General features: G+C 43.2%; 1 protein-coding gene across 1 annotated transcript in view; it reads right to left on the bottom strand.

The window, feature by feature from the left end:
- Positions 1 to 8,717: 8,717 nt before the first annotated feature.
- The window catches only part of CREB5 (cAMP responsive element binding protein 5), a 77,156-nt gene continuing 68,203 nt past the window's right edge, over positions 8,718 to 17,670 (bottom strand). Inside the window, exons 4-7 of the mRNA XM_010083278.1 lie at positions 16,804 to 17,127; positions 11,118 to 11,345; positions 10,039 to 10,147; positions 8,718 to 8,881 (exon numbers count right to left, since the gene is read on the bottom strand). Coding sequence (XP_010081580.1) covers positions 8,718 to 8,881; positions 10,039 to 10,147; positions 11,118 to 11,345; positions 16,804 to 17,127 — 825 coding nt within the window. The remainder of the gene's footprint in view (positions 8,882 to 10,038; positions 10,148 to 11,117; positions 11,346 to 16,803; positions 17,128 to 17,670) is intronic.

Raw genomic sequence — 17,670 nt, 5'->3', positions numbered from 1 at the left:
GGGGGGGCACAACCAGTTGCTCCATTTCTGAGGCTGTCCCCAAGTGCTGCGTGTGGGGAGATTCCCCAAGAGGGGCTCAGACTTGCTTTGGCTCTTTTATGCTGAGAGTCAATGTGATATCAGAGAGCTTTGCACCCTTGCCTGCTCAGTGTTCCCTCTATCCCAGTATTTTTAAAAAATCACCCCAAACTGACAAAAAAACCCACTCATGTCTTCCTGCTTCTCCATCCCCCTGCTGAAAGGTTTCTTTAGCACCAGTCCACTTCCAACTTCTCAACTCTTGCCTCTGTTTACGTCTGGGCTTTTTTCGATTCACACCCCTTCGCTACCCCCACACCCCTTTTTTTGAGGGGTGTCTGCTTTCTTCAGATGCCTGTTGTTGATCTGTTATGCTGTTTGCTTTGTGTCAATGCCTGTGGGTACCTACAATGCCCTCTGTGCTGGCTTATCATCCCTCCCCAAACTCTGTGCTACATTGCCATTAGCCTTGTGTGCTCTTTCAGCAAGTAGCTGAGGCTTTGGGAGAAAACTGGGGGCAGCTTGAGAGGCAAAACAGGTCCAGCCAAAGCTAGAGGGGCTGCTTTGGCAGGAGGAAGGAGTCTTTCTGCACCACTGCTCCAACTGATGTAAGCTGGAGCAACCCTCACTGATGCAGAGCATCCTCAGCCCAGTCTAGTTCTGTCTGCATCCCTGCAAAGGAGAGAGGAAGGAGTGTGCGCTCACACTGATTCATTTTTTTCTCTAATAATAACCTTGTTATGATGTCCAGAGCAGCCTGGAGAGAGCAATAGTAACAGTGGACTGCTTGGAAGAAGAACAAATGTTGCAATCAGGTTTCGGAAAGCATGAATCAGCTGTGAAGTGCAGTGTTACCTCAGTCTGAATACATCTTGCTTGGCTTATACCGTCAGGTGTAGATATAACTGCATGGACAATAAAATAGTCCTGTGATACGCCTTCATGAGAGGCATCTATTTTTATGGATATGATGATCCTATTTCAGTATTTGGTCCCAGAGCAAGAGCCCTGCTACATAAATACAGGTTAAACTGTGGCCTGACAGCCCAGCTTTAAAGGCGACACAGAAGTATACAGCCTCAGAAATGGCTTCAGCTAGTGCCATGCCTTGATGTTTGGGGAAGATGTCTGCTGTACCCCCTTAAAGAGGGAGCCACGTGTGCCCACTGCCTCATCTTCCAGCTTTTATGAAGGGAGAATGGGAATAGGGGCATGGCTCTGCCTTTTTCCTACCCATTTTAGGAGGGTGAATGCTCTTGGCCAGATTTAGCCTTTTGAAAACCAGGGGGAGAGCAGCAGAAGCTGTGCTTGTGCCAGGGCCTCCAAGGGAGAAGCACGGTCATGCCACATGGGGCCAGTCTCCTGCAGTGCAACACCGGGACCGAGCGCTTGCTGGCGGGCTGGGCCCTGTAGCTGAGGCTGCGCCTCTCAGGTCTCAGACTCCATCGGGTCAGGCCATCGCTCCAGGACTGCCAGCAAGGTCACCAAGTTGCAGTAATCTAAAACTGGCTTTCCCAGCGGAGAGATGGGTTCATCCTGACTAACTTTAGATTACAGTTTATGCTTTATTGTGCCAAGGTCTGTATTGGACCAATTTACAGTGAGAAATGAGGTTGGCAAGATAACAGGGGCATCACAATTAGAGCTAATTAGCCCAGCAGGAAATCCATTTCCAGGCAGCTTTTGGCAAGAGGCGAGGTTGGCGGGATAACAAGCATAGAGTGTATTTTGATATAAGCACACTCCAGCTGCAAGGAAAAGTAAAATAACAGCTTGTCTCATCCTTATGCAGAGGCCTCACATCAGGCTCCACCACGTAAGTCTTTTTCTTTGAGGCTTTGCAGCCTCCCTGCTTGGAAAAGCTTCAGAGAACTTGTTCTTGCAAAGTCTCCTCAGCTGCTGGAGGGCAAAGGTGGGCCATAAGGTCTGCACAGCCCCTCGCTCCTACCACCAGACAGGAGGATGCCCAGCACCATGGTCCTGCTCTGATTTCAGGGGAGATGAGGGACTGCAGCTCAGAACAGAAATCACCGAAGACTAGCTTGGTTTAATTGCAGGAGTTATCTGTACCATAAAATGTCAGGGGTATAGACACAGCCAGACTAATGGAACTATTTGTATTTGAGTGCTTTATTATATTGGAATTGCGGTGATATTATTAACATTTGTACAAATGCACAAAATTCCTGTCTCTTCTAGCTAGAAAGAGATGTAAAAATCTGACCTAGTTGAACAGTCTCAATGAACTCATTGTCCATTTGTAACAATAATGGGTTCACAATGCAACAAAAAGCTTAACATAAAATTAAACATATTAAATGCTGCAGCAAGTATTTACACTTATGTACCAAGAAAAAAAAAATTATCTCCCTCCAGTAAGGAAGGTGGTTGCTTTACAGAATAAAACAAACAGACAAACAAACACAAAACCTTTGCATACAATACAAACAACCTCAAGCCCAAAACTTACTGTGACAGCACCTTTTTTAATATAATATATATATTTATACATAAACTTCGATAGTTTAGGCTTACTCCAAGCAGTGCTAAAAGTTCCTTAAAACCAGGACAACAGCAATAGTCCGAAGAAGCAACGTTCAGTGATGAGTTCTACCCAGTGTTTGAACGAAGCTGTGACAGAGAGTGGTACAGAGCTCAGGGCCATGGGCTGGGAAACACTTGGGTCCCAATGATCAAGTCCTTGGCAAAACTCTCAGTGGCAAGTATTCTTATTTGGAAGAGCAAATACACCTTTCATGCAAAACAGTTTGTCTTGTGGAAGCATAGTAAAGGTTGTCTCTGACAGGGATCTCCTCACAGTCTCAGCTGTGAGGGGTGAGGGAAAAAATTTATCTGGTATTTCCTAAATTCCAGCAAGGAAAACATTTCCTTTGAAATGCCCTATCAACCCTCCCCCCTCCCTCACTTCCTGACACTGCTGCAGCTTCGGCAAAGCCAGAAGGAGCTTTCAGTCTTCATTCAGAAGGCTGCCGCATAGATTTTTGGTCAAGAAAGAGATTTGGGTCTAAGAGTCTCACAGCATCAGATGGCACGCTCTGACCGTGGGCTTCGGGAACAGTTCCACCAGGTGAAACTCAACATCACTAACATTATATCTGCATAAATAATAGAACTGGAGATCCTGAATCCCAGGTATTACACATTGGTCTAAATATAGTGAGTTGCAATTATTGATTTCAGTCCAAAGAGAGCCTGGGAAAGGATCAGATTTCCACTTAGAGAATCAATCTTGTCTGTGAGTGTGTGTGAACACTGACATTTTTGGCCTCATGCAGTTTAGGATTTGTTATAAAGTCATTTTGAAAGCTATGGAAAACCAATAATGGTAAGCAATTTAGCTCAAGTGTAAAGCCACTGATAAAACTGAGATAATTGCAAGCTCTGAAAAAAAAACACCCAGAGGTTACGGATACAAACAGTCTCTTTTGTCTTTGCAGTAACATAATTATTTCAGATGATGAAAAATTGAACAATTTTTTCTTGGTGTTCAAATCACGTGAGATTTTATTGCTTTTGTTTGTCCTTAGAAGTTTTTAGTCTCTTTTTTTTTGTTTTGTTTTTAAAGGTGCTGTCCCTAGTCAAGTTATAAGGCAACGTATTTTATTGATTCAGAACTCTACTACATAGTATGGCCACTGTTATCACTGCAGCTTCGCAGCTACCATGGGTTGGACAACAGTCAAAGTGCATGACAATGCACAACAGAGCCAGTCTCCTGACCTTACAATATACAGGACACTTTGGTTCTTGGGATCAGAGATTATAAATGTAGCTTAGATGCCGCCTTACACACTTTGCATAATAAAACATTTATATGCTGTCATGAAGAGGGTGTAAAGTCTAAGTCACACTGCAGACTGGCTGTTCTCAGCTTCTCCATTCGGGCAGGTGTGAGAGACAAGTTGTAGATATGCCACCAGTGAAAGCATATAAATGTATCTGGTGCAAACGTTTTACGAGAGTATTTATAAATGATTCAACAAGGGAGAGCAAGAAAGAGAGTGAGAGCTAAAGTGCAATTTTAAAATAATATAAATAATTGAAATGTAGAAATAAGATACTAATTAGTTGTAACTGGTTTTGTTTTATAGGCACAGTTTAGTTTTTATGTCTACAGATCAATCTTTTTCTCTTCTTCCCCCTCCAATAATTTTCTCTGATGTATAATGGAGTTTCAATGGTCTAAATCTAAGGAACACTGCTTAGTAAGAGGACAGAAGAGGCAATGATAAGGCAGTATAGTGCAACTCACTATGTGATATTAGAAAAGAAACAAGGATGGGGTTAGATCTTCCATGGTGATGTATAAAATCAGCCTTGAAAAAAAAAAAAAAAAAAAAAGAAGAAAAACCAAAGACAGGCTTTCCAGTTATATGTTGACCCATGCTTTCCAAAATGAGAGAACACATTTTCCAATACAAAAGAAAGCACTGAAGGTTCATAATTTGTTTTGTTGTTACAAAAAAAAAAAAAAAAAGGCAAAAAAAAAAAAGCAGATGCTGCTTTAAGGAAAACTTTTAATTCTAGGAATTTCTGTACAACTGACCTCAGCAAGCTTTTCCATCTTAGATGGATGACTTCTGCTTGAGACCCTGAAAGATAAAGATGCACACACACCTAGAGTAGTTTATTGCAAAACTAATCTTGTAACTTAAAAAAACCAAACAGATTCTATACAAGAATACTGTTCAAATGGAATGTGTTAAAATAACATTTATTAATAAATACTTTATAAAATTCTATGTGAATACTAAATTAATAGATTCCTGTTTTAAAATTGCTTTGGTCCTCATGAATTTTCATAAATTCACTCTATACGCTTTTTTTTTAAAAAAGGTATTAGCTGCTAAAAAGCACATTTTGCCTAAACTAAAAGGCTAGTTTTCAACGCTAAATATTGTTGCTTAAAAAAATATGAATCCTCAAAAGTTGGGCATTTAACAACAGTTATAGCTGGCTTGTTAGTTAACAGGACAGAGTCAGTTAACACACTTAAATCCACACGCACTGAGGCACTGAACCATTGACTTTCCACTATTCAGAAGATGGGCAGCAGACATTTAGCTTCATAGCAGGAATTAACTCCCAACAGCATTAAATTCTCCATAAACCATCATCATCATCATCATCGTCATCGTCTTTATAAAACACACCATGATAGCACACAAACTACTTGTCTCCCACAGGCAGCGTTATGAATATGGCTTGCATTAAATTGACTCGGGGAAGGGGGACCAGGGATGAAGGAACACAGCATCGTTTCTTTCCCATCAAAGTATTGCAATTGTCCATTGCTGAGATTTCCAACGTGCTTCCGATGTCGCATGATGAGAGATGCCATCCACAGAAAAAATTCCTCCTGAACGAGGTTACGGCCAAGGCTTGCCGGCCTGCTGGTGCCCAGCAGAGCAGGCGAGGTAAGTGGTCCCAGTCATCCGCTGGCAGCGGGACGGGCCATGGAACCTGGCAAGCCCAGCAACGGGCTGGATTGGCAGGGCAGGAGGAAAGTGGAGTAGGTACCAGTAGTAGCTCGCGGAAAACCAGGATTTCTCCTTGACGGAAAGAGGCTGGGAAGTGCATTTAGAGTGACGTGCTTAGGAAGAGGCTGCTGACACCGACTGGGCAGCCAAGGGACATCGCAGAGACAGAGGGGCAGGGGCTTCTCCTGCAGCCCTTGCTCAGGCAGCCTCCAGTGCCCAGCTGGACCAACAGCTTGAGGAAAGGCTGCAGGATCACTCCCCTGGAAAACAAGAGCATTTTAATGTGGAAGCGAATCTGATGAATAATATAAGGTGCCTGGTATGGTTGGTCCTTTTACCGATGATATAGCTGATATAAATATGCTGCATGTTGTCTTGGCCTGTGAACCTGTGACAGAGTTACAAGAAGCAATAGTAAATAGCTTTTCATCCTTTACTTATTTCCACATCACTAGCAAGGATTATACCTAAAGGCCAATAGTATAGAGAGGAGACATTTCATTGTAATTACACATTTACGCCAACATGTGTGGTTGGCTTGCCTAGTTAGCATTAAAAAAAGAAATAATTGAGCTATATATAATACACATCAGTCAAACTGTCAAGTTCCTGAATTTAACAAAACTTAGGCAAGTTTTTTTCTTTTTTCTTTTTTTTTTCTTTTTAATGTAGAGGCTTTCAGTTTTAACAGCTAAATATTTTAATTGAGGAGACTGAATAAAATGAAGCTAAACTGTAATTACAGTGCAGTGTAGCTCAAGTAGGTATTCTAAGATTACCAACAACTTCGATTTTTATTTTTTTATGTATTTAAGTGCTATCCATATAGAGGATTTTTTTTTTTTAAATTAACCCTGCAATGGCATTTTCTTTTTCATGGTGAATGATAAAATTCACACACAGGGGAAATGCTTATTTGTGGTTTTTTTACGTAGTGGATACTCAGCTGGAACATTTTGCTCGACTGCATATTTGAAAAAAGTTTCCTTGGGAGCCATGATGAAGCAAAACCATTTAGCTATTACAACTGGAGGTTAAAAAAAATTATAGATTCAGTATTTAAAACACTTTAAAAGTATATGTCTGTCTAAAATATAATAGAAAATCCTTTACATTTGTATTTTTTCATAACTTTTTTTTTGGTTCTTAGACTATATAATCAAGTCAAGATTTACACTGTACATTAAAAATCTTCTTTTGAATGTATTTGCATAAATGGAAAGCGAGCTGTTAAAGAATACTGATAAAAAGTTAGTTACCAAGATAAGAACTAATTCGGAAAAGAATGATCCCCAGAATTTTGCTTTCCCTTCCAGGCGGGCCCTGCTCCTTACAGTGCCTCATGCTTCAGTTGTTGCACTCTCCCTCGTGCACGGAGAAGAGCCACCCTTTTAAAACCCACCACTCCTCTGAAAACCAGACACACAGCTTTTGAGGAAGAGAACTTTGCTTCAGAACAAAGTCTGTTCAGGGCTAGAGGATTTGCCAGGAATAACGTGGATTAGCTTTTGCTATTAAAGATGCAGCTCAAAATGTTTGAACATTTATCACCAGCTTGGAGCCCACTCCTCAGGTAAGCCGTGGGAGGTTTTGCCACTGACAGATTTGAGAGCAAAATCAGGTCCCAATATAGGGCAAGGAAGCATAATTAACTGGCATCATCTCTGGCTGATTTTCCCATCAATCACTGGTACCACTTGGGGATGCAAATCAGTTGCGCTGAGGGGCAGGCCCAGAGTCCAAACAAAAACCTTAATTGTGGCATAAGGCTCTTTTCCAGACCCTCTTTGCAAGCTGAATTTTATCCTGAGTGCAATGGGATTTGCCATTCTTGCAGCACTTTTTAGCAGCTGCATGCCTTCTAAAAATTATTTAGTGTCCTAATGAGACAATTCCTTACCCACGGTAAACAGGCGTTAAGTGCCATTAAGGTCAGTGAAGCTACACTGCTGTCTGCCAGCTCTGGATCGGTCCATGGATGCTTAAAGGAATGCCTGCAGAGAGCAGGTCTTTCCCTGGGAATTAAAAATGGCATTTTTCCAACTGTGCAGAACTGTCACACTGATTTATTTCTCATTTATAGCCTGTGAAACCTGAGGCTGTTAGCTTTCGTTGCTAGAACAACGCAACCGGGTTAGGGAACAGAACTTTTCCGAATTATTAGATACTACATGGTTTTTTTTTCTATGTTAACAACCGGCAGTGCAAAAGAATTGCTGTGATTCTCAGGGGTTGCTCACTACGCCAGTACCCCGCTACAGAAGCTTAGAGGTCTGTTAGCATCAACACAGCTGGCTCTCAATCCTGCTTCACCTGGGGCTGCACTGCTTTCACCTTTTGCTGTTTATTAAAAACACTAAATCAGGAGCATTTCTATTTTTTAAAAGCCAAACACTCGGTGCAGCCCAGCTGTGGATGAAGAGCTAGTGAAAGCAGCAGCCATTCTGACAGTTTTTAGGTGGGCTTGAAGTTTTTCCTTCAAGAAAAAGAGAGGGAAGCGAGAGAAAGCCTTGGAATGAAAAAAAGCAGGGAAAAAAAGCTGGAGGATGAAAGGGGTTTAGGAAGGGAAAAGGAAGATGTAAGAAAAACTGGAGGATAAGAAGGGCAGGGAAGGAGAGAGAGGCAAAGGGGGGAGGGGTAGACAAAAGAGCATGTTATTTGGACTTGATTTTGTCCTGAAAGCCACATCCTATATAACTGCTTTGAAAGAGGCTCTGAATGCAAGACAGGATCGGCTGATAGCACAATGCTAACTCATTTTTTATTGTGCTGTCAGCAGATGCCCTCTCTCTATAGCCCAATTACTCCTAGTTACCTACACATGACTCTGTTTAATACTTTTCATGCCTCACATTGGCTAACAAGCTGCAGTTTAACACAACTCCATATTTCTGAGGCTTCAGGTGAGAAGGAAACGCGACTATGTACAGGAACAGTTAGGTTTATAAACAAGTAACTGGTACCAAAAAAACTGGAGAAAGCACCAAAGCATTTCTCAAGCTGATAGCATATTAATTGCATAACTCCCTTTTACGTAACTAAGTATAAAAGACATTTTAATAACTATAAAAATGAAAGCCAGAGTCTTTCAAGAACCGAGGAATCTTCCAGGCTTGAGTTACAGTTGCAAATGTTCTTAGCACAGACGATGCTTTGATACACTACCACGCTCCCCTAGCAGTTTCTCATCAACCACTTTTAAAGGATGGGGTTGATGTCTGTTCTGTGGCTGGCAAGCTGGGTGAGAGTGGAGCTTCCCACGACGTCGCTGACAGAGGAGGAGGTCGTGATGGTGTTGTGCTGGATGACTTGCTGCTGGGAGCAAGCTGGGACTGGGCTTGCAGGAGGACTGCTCTCGGGACCTGGGAAGGGGGTGAGGGCACAGAGAAACACACATTCATTTTTCCATCTGAATAACAAGCCCAGGCTGGGTGACACTTCTGGAAAAGGGATGCACTACTGTGGCAGCAATACTAACAATCAGAGGCATGCACAAGTCCCAGGATTTCAAAATACATGGTTATCCAACACTCTTTGTCTTCTGATCTTTTGCAGTTTTTGTTACTTTTTTTAAGCCGTCTCCGATATCAACCTGACTTTGGGAGTTGGGACCTTGAAAAAAGTCCAAGATCTTAACAATTATGAAACCAACGTCGGGATAAAAAGTCCGATATCTTAAGATCTATAAAATCAGATGGGATGCTTAAATGCTTTATTCGCTCCGGCAGAAATCAAAATTAGAGTGCACTGCAGCACAGAAAATCTAATTCAAGCAACAGTTGATAGGCATGTAATGCAATTATATATTTTTTTCTTTGAGTACTGTTAAAGAGCCAGATGCATAGTGATGCAGAGGAGACAGAAATGGGCTCTATTTTAAGAGAATGCTGCAATCTAGCAAATACTAACCCTGAGGCTCTTCTGAGCCATTCTAGAGCCAAGCAAAGAATTTGTCCCTGAATTGCCACACTTGTAAAATGCATCAACCAGACAGAATCGACTCAACATCTCCATTAGATAAGAACTTTTGGAGAAAAAAAAAAAAAAAAAAAGATAAAAGTTAAAAAAGAGTTAACAAACCTTGAAAACCTGTGCCACGCCTGGTCTGCACCACTGTCAGAGCACAGTACCATTTTCACTGGAGGCAACTGTAATGTTTTCCTTTTTAACTTTCCTTTTGAGAGTTATTTTAAGGTTCTGGCAGCGCTGTGCCGGAGGACTCTTGCAGGTTTGGAGCTGTGAGTTCAGGCGGGATCCTCCGCCGGGAAGCGAGCGTCCATCCATGTGCACCTCCTTGTGGAAGGGAGGGGTGGGGAAGGCTAGGTCTGCTGTGTGGGGTGTAAACCAGGGCTTTTTTGGTTTTGAGCGGGGCTGGATAAATAAGGGCAGGAAATTGGATGGCTTGGATGATGTTTGAGAAGACAGGTTGAAGTGATAATATGACCAACAAGGGGTTCTGAAGGGAACTTTGCTTTCCTGTGAGGAGTGTGGAGACAGTGCAAACATACCAGCTACTTACTTAGATATCCTTGCGATTCTTTCTGCATAGCTGTTATCGGACAGTCTTTATGTGTTAACAATAACTGTTTCAGCTGTGCTACCTCATTTTTCAGCATGGAAACCTCGTTCTAGAAAAGAAAGAGAGGGTTTGGTTTGCCACAAAGCTTAAACCAGGCTCTTCTGCAAAGTTTAAATCCACAAACACAGAAATGGCTCCACAACTTCGGAAGAACTGAGCAAAAATGGCACTCGGTGCTCATGTGCTGGGTTTATGTAAACATTTGCTGCAACATTATTTTATAACTCCTTCTGAAGGCAATTTGGCTTCCAGATTTGGTGACATAAACTATCAAATTAACTAACTTCAAAGCACCAGAGATACTTGAGGCAATGTTAATCCACTTGGGGAAATACTCTGGCTCTCCACATCAGGACAGGGGGCCCAGACCTGTGGGGGCGAACAGCAGCCTGCTACACTTGGGGGCACAGTGGCAGGGTTGCTGTCACCTACAGCTCCACTACAGCCAGAGTATGGGTGCTGCTCGCATCTCTGTTTTGGCAGAGTGCCATTACACAAATGGTCTTTCTGCTCTTGGCAGCACATGGGCACATCTCTGGATGGGGCAGAAGTACTGTAAGAAAGGCTTTTATTACCATATTCAGGGTATTTTCACCTATCCATTTAATTTTCCTTACTGGTAGACTGATTTATGTATGCTCCTATCTCACTGGCTTTGAATGGGGGTTTAGCTACCTGCCCTGCTCTGAAGAAGCCTTTTGCAGCCGAGTTAATGGCACTTCCAAAAAAAATCCCCGCAAAAAGCAGTGACAAGAAATGAAAATAAATACAACTCCACCTAGTGAAGGCTTCTAAATCCCAAGACACCTTTTTCCTGGCTTATCCCGCTAAAATGCAATTATTTCTTTAATTGAGGCACACAAATCTTGATTAATCTACTTCGATTATGCCTGCGCTGCTGCTAGCAGCTGGCTGTGCAGGGAGAACTCTGAAGGCAGTGAGGGCCTGCCAGCACCACCAGCCCCTCCGAGCACAAAGAGCCCCTCTGTGTCCTCGAGGGTGCAGACAGTGGCTCGCACCTGAAGCTGCATGTTTGTCTGGGTGAGCTCTTCTGCTTTCTTTTCCAGTGACATCACCCAGACCTTCCTCTTCTGTCTGCAGCGCGTGGCGGCAGCTCGGTTCCTTTCCAGAAATTTCCGCCTCCTCTCATCTGGGTCTTCGTCCACCACCCTCCTCCGGCGACCTCCGGTCGGCTGCGGTGGCTGTATCGTCTGCGTGGGCTGCATCTGCTGCGCCGCTGGTGAAACCTGGCGAGGAAGAAGAGGTTTGGCAGGGGGTGGTGAGGGGGGAAAGTTACAGAGAGGGATGCTGAAATGGGAAGGGAAATCTCATACACTCATCCTGCTCCCTGGTGAGGTGTGCAACAGGCACAAGGTGAAAGGCTGCACCAGATGCCACTGAAATTAGCTGCTGGCAAGTCCTTACCATGGTCAAAGGGGAGATTTTTTTGAAACGATCCTCTGAATATTAGTAGGGAAAATATTTTTCCCCTTACAGTTAGTTATTAAAAACATTTGGTTAGGTACTTTCTCTGCCACCACCTATTTCAAACCTGAAATGTCAAGTTTCTCTCAGCAACTCTTAATCAAAGCAGAGGACTGTAGCGGCCTTATTTCTCTCTTTCTCTGGTTTTTTCCAATTGCCTACAAAATTTTAGGACATTTCTATTTCACAGGCTCTTCCATCTCTGTCTCACACTCTACCACCTGAGTGGGGCTGGAAAGCCACGGACTGGGATCACACAAGGCCAGCAGACCCCGGTGCACCTCAGCTGGGGGCCAAAGAAAGGATTTAGGTACCTGAACTTGACCTTGCATTTTGATATAACTGCACTGTGTGGAGAAGGGATATTCCCCTTCTCAAGCTATTGCATTCGACCCCCGGTGGATGCCATACTCTATTCAGCAGCCTGGCTTTGACTACAGAGGCACACTGCATCTAGTCTCACTGCTAAGAAACTGTGGGAAAATATGTATTTATGCTTTTTCAAGTGCAGGAGAGTACTGATCCTGTTCCTGAGAGTAACTGGCCCATGCCATTACAGAAAAGGCATACGGCAGGGGCAGCCCCATGTATTCTGTGCTCAGACTCCTGGGTGGATGAAACACATGCCCATGTCCCTGTCAGGAACGGGCATCAGACTGAAATGTTCAGCTGACTGGGAATACCCAGCTTTTGAACTGGTTTCCTGCCTCTCTGTGGCACCCAGGCCACAGGGCTCTGGATTGTGCTGGGGGCTCCACAGCCCACGGGTCCCATTGCTGGCACCCGGCAGGAGCCGCCAGCGCTGCTCACACGTTGCTGCCAGTGCTCCGGCACAGTCTGGAGCAGTCTGGAAACCTGAATTGTTGACTCAAAATTAACCCTCTTGTTCTGGCAAAGGCCCAAATCTCCAAGGTGCTTCCTTTTGACTCCAGGGAGTGGACGTACTCAGCGCTTTGTCAGACTGAGCCCTGAAATTCAATTGCAGCAATTAACATGTGTTTGCCTAACACCTCTGTCTGTCTCAATTAAAGTGATACTATCATCTTGCAAGGTCACTTTTCTGTCTAGAATCTCACCACAAACTACAAAGAGTTTGCTCCCTCCCCCAGCTGACTTGTGTCAATTAAAGTGGCAATTTTATGTGTAATTATTCTGTGCATCTGATAACACATTTTGCATAAAGACAAATTTATTCCCAGCTTTATGTTGCACAGTCAGGGAATCTTTCTTGCAGGAGCAGAAAAATATTTTTTAAAAAATAGTCTTCTAAAAATAAATAAGCCACCCTGCACATTCTGTCTGATTTTTAAAATACCAGCTTGTATGAAGTCCGTCTGTTTGCTGGTGAAATTTCCAACTCTCTGTCCATAGTGGGGGTTAGAGTTCCAGGGCTACAGCAGCTGCAGAGGGTGCAGCTGCCAGTGCCACGCAGGACCACCAGCCGCTGTCCCTGTCCCCATCCCTGCCAGCATCCCCAGGCTGCTGCTGGGAGATCACTGCTGAGGGATGCCAGCTGCTCCCCATCCACTGAGGCCTGTTTGCTGGTGAAATTTCCAACTCTCTGTCCATAGTGGGGGTTAGAGTTCCAGGGCTACAGCAGCTGCAGAGGGTGCAGCTGCCAGTGCCACGCAGGACCACCAGCCGCTGTCCCTGTCCCCATCCCTGCCAGCATCCCCAGGCTGCTGCTGGGAGATCACTGCTGAGGGATGCCAGCTGCTCCCCATCCACTGAGGCCAGGCACGCTACCTCTTTAGCAACATGGCTTAGTGCAAAGGCCCCAGAGTTCCCTTGTAATGTCAACATCTCATCAAAGGCCTTCCATTTTCTTACATACAACACCTTTCGGGGCTTCAAATATTTGTTATTTATGTTTCTGGACATCAAAAGCTTTCCTTATCCCATTTCTCTCCTTTTTCATCCAGCATTAAAAATTCTTGGTTCTTAACTCTCCCAGTTGGGTCTCCTGCACCAGCAGAAAAAGGTAACTATAGATTTCTTTTTATTCTCTTTACCCTCATATGGTCATTTTCTCCTGAATAACTAGTGAGTCATTTTCTTTTCAGAATATACCAGTCAGCCTTTGGGCAGTCAGAGCACATTTTCAGAACAACAAAATCATCTCTATCTATGGCAGATATTAATTATAAAGGTTGCGATTACGTCACTAATAATGTCACGTGGGATAATTAACTGAATCTTACTAGACAGCTCTTAACCCTAAATTCTGTTAGGCTATATTTTAGTATCTGTCGAAGCATCATTCTCTAGCAGGATTTCACTGGCCTGCCTAGGACATACGTGCTCTGTTAACAAAGAAAATTAACACATATTAAACTCGAGGTTATTTTTTTTTTTAGAGGATGCTATTCACATCTCCATAATGAAGACAAACATAGGACAGCTAACAGACTGAGACAACATCCAAACCCCTACTCTGCTTAAGTTATCACTCTGGCAAGTTTGATATGAAGAAACCTTTATGGGACCAACACAAGAATAATAGTATTTTTGTAGTAGTTGAGGCAACACAGCTACAACTAGATAAAATATTTCTCTTTGTCTGAAATATACCTATCAGAATGTGATTTCTGCTTTTATCCTTGATCCAATACTTCTCTCTGTTCTTTGCAACTTACCACAAAACTAATACCCATGTTACAAAAGCATAATTCATTGGGCTCCTGTGTATCAAAATGGTAGCTGAAAAGCATGAAATGAATTCTGATGCTACAGAGGGGTGTGGTGTAGACTAACAAGAGTTTTGTCATGGCTCACAGTGGCGTGGACCATGCTGGCATTTGGCAGATGGCTTGTAACAAAAGCTCAGAAGAATAAGGAGGTTAATAATTAGTAAAATGCACCATAAAAATAATGTCTGCTGGAGCAATCTGACGCCTAAAGAGGCTCTTACCATGGGGACTATGGATGCGCTTAGAAAGTATTAACCATGTGGTATTACTCAGCAAACCCTTATTTTCTCCCCACTAATGCATCTGTTCAGAAATCACCATTGCCTCTGCACCATGGGAGCTGATGAGAAGCAAAAGCTCCTCTGCCTGGGGCAGCCACTGACCCTAGGAGTCCTGCTCAGCCTCACCAGCCATCACCTTCTGTTCCCATCTGCTCGGTGACACTCACACCTATGGACAAGGTGAAAACCTCATTGATCCCTGATGGGGCCTGTTGCCTCCAGTGACATGTTGTAACATGGCAAAGCTCATCTGGCTGCAGGCCCGGCTCGAGACTGGAGTGAATCCGACAGAGCTTGGTGGCTGCCAGTCAGCCCACCTACCCTGGTGCCCATATCTGTTCTTGCCTGCCTGTGAGTCTTTCAGGGTGCTGAGCTAACAGGGAATGCAAAACACAGGGAGTCGAGGCTGTCCTAACTGGAATGACTCAAAGTTGCCGTCAGCAGCACGTAAGTTAAGAGGAAGAGGTGGCTGTAGCACACTGGCTCATTGGCTGACATCTTATCCTTACACCTGGGAGGTTTATTTTCTCTTATAGCTGTTTTCTCCTCACCTGTTAAAAGTTTTAATGTGGGTGTTTCGCAGCGGTGCTCCATATTGCGGCATCGGACTCCCTCATCTGCATTAACATGTTTATCCTCCCTGCCCCTTGGTGAGGCGTCAGTACTATTGCCCTTGTTGTAAAAGCCTCAGAGAGGTTAAGTGACTTCCTCCATCTCATCCATGGAGTCCTCAGTCTGCTAAGAACAACTTCCTCCTTACTTTCTCATGGATCTCCAAGACAGCCATCAGGTTGCTTTTGTTTTCTCTGTTATGAGATAATGTCTTTTTATTGGAGTTTTTAAACAACTCCAAGGAAAATAACTCATTAACAGATGGGAAAATAATTGAATTCACAAAATAAAAACTGAACTAAACTTAGGAAAGCTCTGGACATCTTCTCACAGGGGAGTCTCCTGCTCTCTTATTTAGACTTTCTCTAAAGCTGACAATTCATTTTTACATTAGCAAATGCTTTAGGGAAATCCCATGTGCTTGCAGCCTCTGCAATAATAAAGCTAGATGTTAGTAAATAGTTAATGTTGAGGGACACTGGGATGTCAGCCAAAAGCTCTCATTTTCTTTAATGTTTTCTGAGAGCTTGTCTGAAAGGTATTTGCAAGCAACACAGTACTTCACAGATTGAACTTCTTATGGCTGGCACTCGTCTTTGTCCTTATTCTATGCATTGCTGCTTGTCTTCCTTAAATTTGCTCCCCTGACCTGACAAGTTACAGTCACTGCCCCCAGAGCTTTATTTTTCCGGTGCAATCCTGATGCAGAAGCCTATCATCTTAAGACATTAATATAATTAATCTTAAAAATGACTCTGCTAAAGTCTGTGCTCGCTAGTTCATGAGTTCAAGAAACATTCCCTTCAGATATTGAATTATCCAGATTGCTGAAGCCAATACACCTGGTCCAAAAATTGAGACCTTCATCTAATTCAGTGGAGACCTTCACTGAGTTCGGATCACCTGAATCCAATTGAAAATTGCCTTCCTGGTTTAAATCTCTCTCCTTGGACTGGCTTCACCATCTTTTTCTCCTGACACAACATCCACCAACTTTTGCCTGCACTCTCAGTTAATTTTGGCTTTCTGGGGGGTGCTATCTCTTTCACAGCATCTGGATCCTTTTTTTCCTTTTGCTCTAAGCGAGTGTATCTTACCTTAAAACTACCTCTACTATCTCCAGTCTTGACAGGAAATTAATAGCTCATAAAGTTCAGTGAGGTTATTTATTTACACACATACTTCTTGCTCTGGTAACGCACATGAAGTGCCACTTTACTTCAGTACAGATTGTGCTATGTATTTCTATAGGTAGAACACATACAGATCTTTAAATCTTGGCCTGAGTAGTTTTGGATCAAGCACAATAAGCAACATATATAATATGTTAATCTCCATAATAACCCTCATCCATAAAAGGACATGTGGCAATTTGCAGAGCTCAGAGTACTGAAAAACATTGGAGCTCCTTATAAAGTCAGATATTACAAATGTCTAGCAAATTAAGTAACAAAACAAGTTGTTGCTTCACTCCCTTTTCTGAATAAAATTTGTGCTTCTCCACTACCGGTAGCAGACATTTATGAGTAGCCCAAGGAGCTTGTATCTAACAAGACGTGTGCAAGAAGAAACAATACCAGGGTCAGGCTTTAACTCCACATAACAGCAAAACTCAGCGATGCATCATGAAGGTCTACCTGTGCTTGTCCGCCTGAGTGGAGCGGGGGGTGCGGCGAGGTCTGGTGATGTGCCGGGTGTCCGTGAAGGTGTGAGTGGGAGTGGTGGTGGGGATGATTCTGCTGGTGATGAGGCTGAGGATGAGGATGGTGCGCTGGATGCTGGTGCTGATGCGGGTATGAGTGATGAGGTGGCAGTGTCTGGTGCTGATGAGGATGTGAGTGCATATGATGGTGTGGCGTCTGGTCCTGCCGCGAGCTCATCATTTCCATCATGTGGCCCATGGTGTTCATATTCCCGTTTGACATGGCGGCAGGATGATGAGTCAGTGCTGCCTTCAGTCTCTGGAACAGAACAAGGCAGAAAATTCAACATGCATACATGATGATCTCAGCAATCAGAACAAGATTTCTGCTGTGGTAGAAATGATGCCTTGTCCTGTGTTTTGAGATTTATTTAGGTTTTTTCTTGCTGTTCCCTTGATAAAAGGCATCTTATTTCAGTTTAAGAAGGAACATATTCTTGGGCTCTAATCTAGTTTTCTACTGTAAATATGTAAAGATATAAACAGCTGAACTGAAATGTAACAGTTACACATTTCGTGCTGTGCTGCTCAGGAAAAATAACCAGCTCTCATCCTTTTCTGTTTGGCCAGCTCAGTAGTATTAGCTTCATCAAGCTTTTGTTCTTGCAACTTTCAAAAGGAAGGTCTGACTAAAAGATGAAACAAACTTTTCCTCTTGTTTTCACTACAGATATTATTTAAAAGATTCATTGATAAATAAATTGCATTTACGTGTTTTTCAAATTCAGGCTCAAAAAGTACTAGCACACAACCTGTTTGTTCATCAGAAAGATGGGAAAATGATGAGAGTGATCTCAAAGTG

This window comes from Pterocles gutturalis, unplaced genomic scaffold, assembly GCF_000699245.1.
Source record: "Pterocles gutturalis isolate BGI_N339 unplaced genomic scaffold, ASM69924v1 scaffold29395, whole genome shotgun sequence".
Classification (NCBI taxonomy): Eukaryota; Metazoa; Chordata; class Aves; order Pterocliformes; family Pteroclidae; genus Pterocles; species Pterocles gutturalis.
The sequence above is the reverse complement of the archived record's forward strand: the minus strand, read 5'-3'. Positions and strand labels throughout refer to the sequence as shown.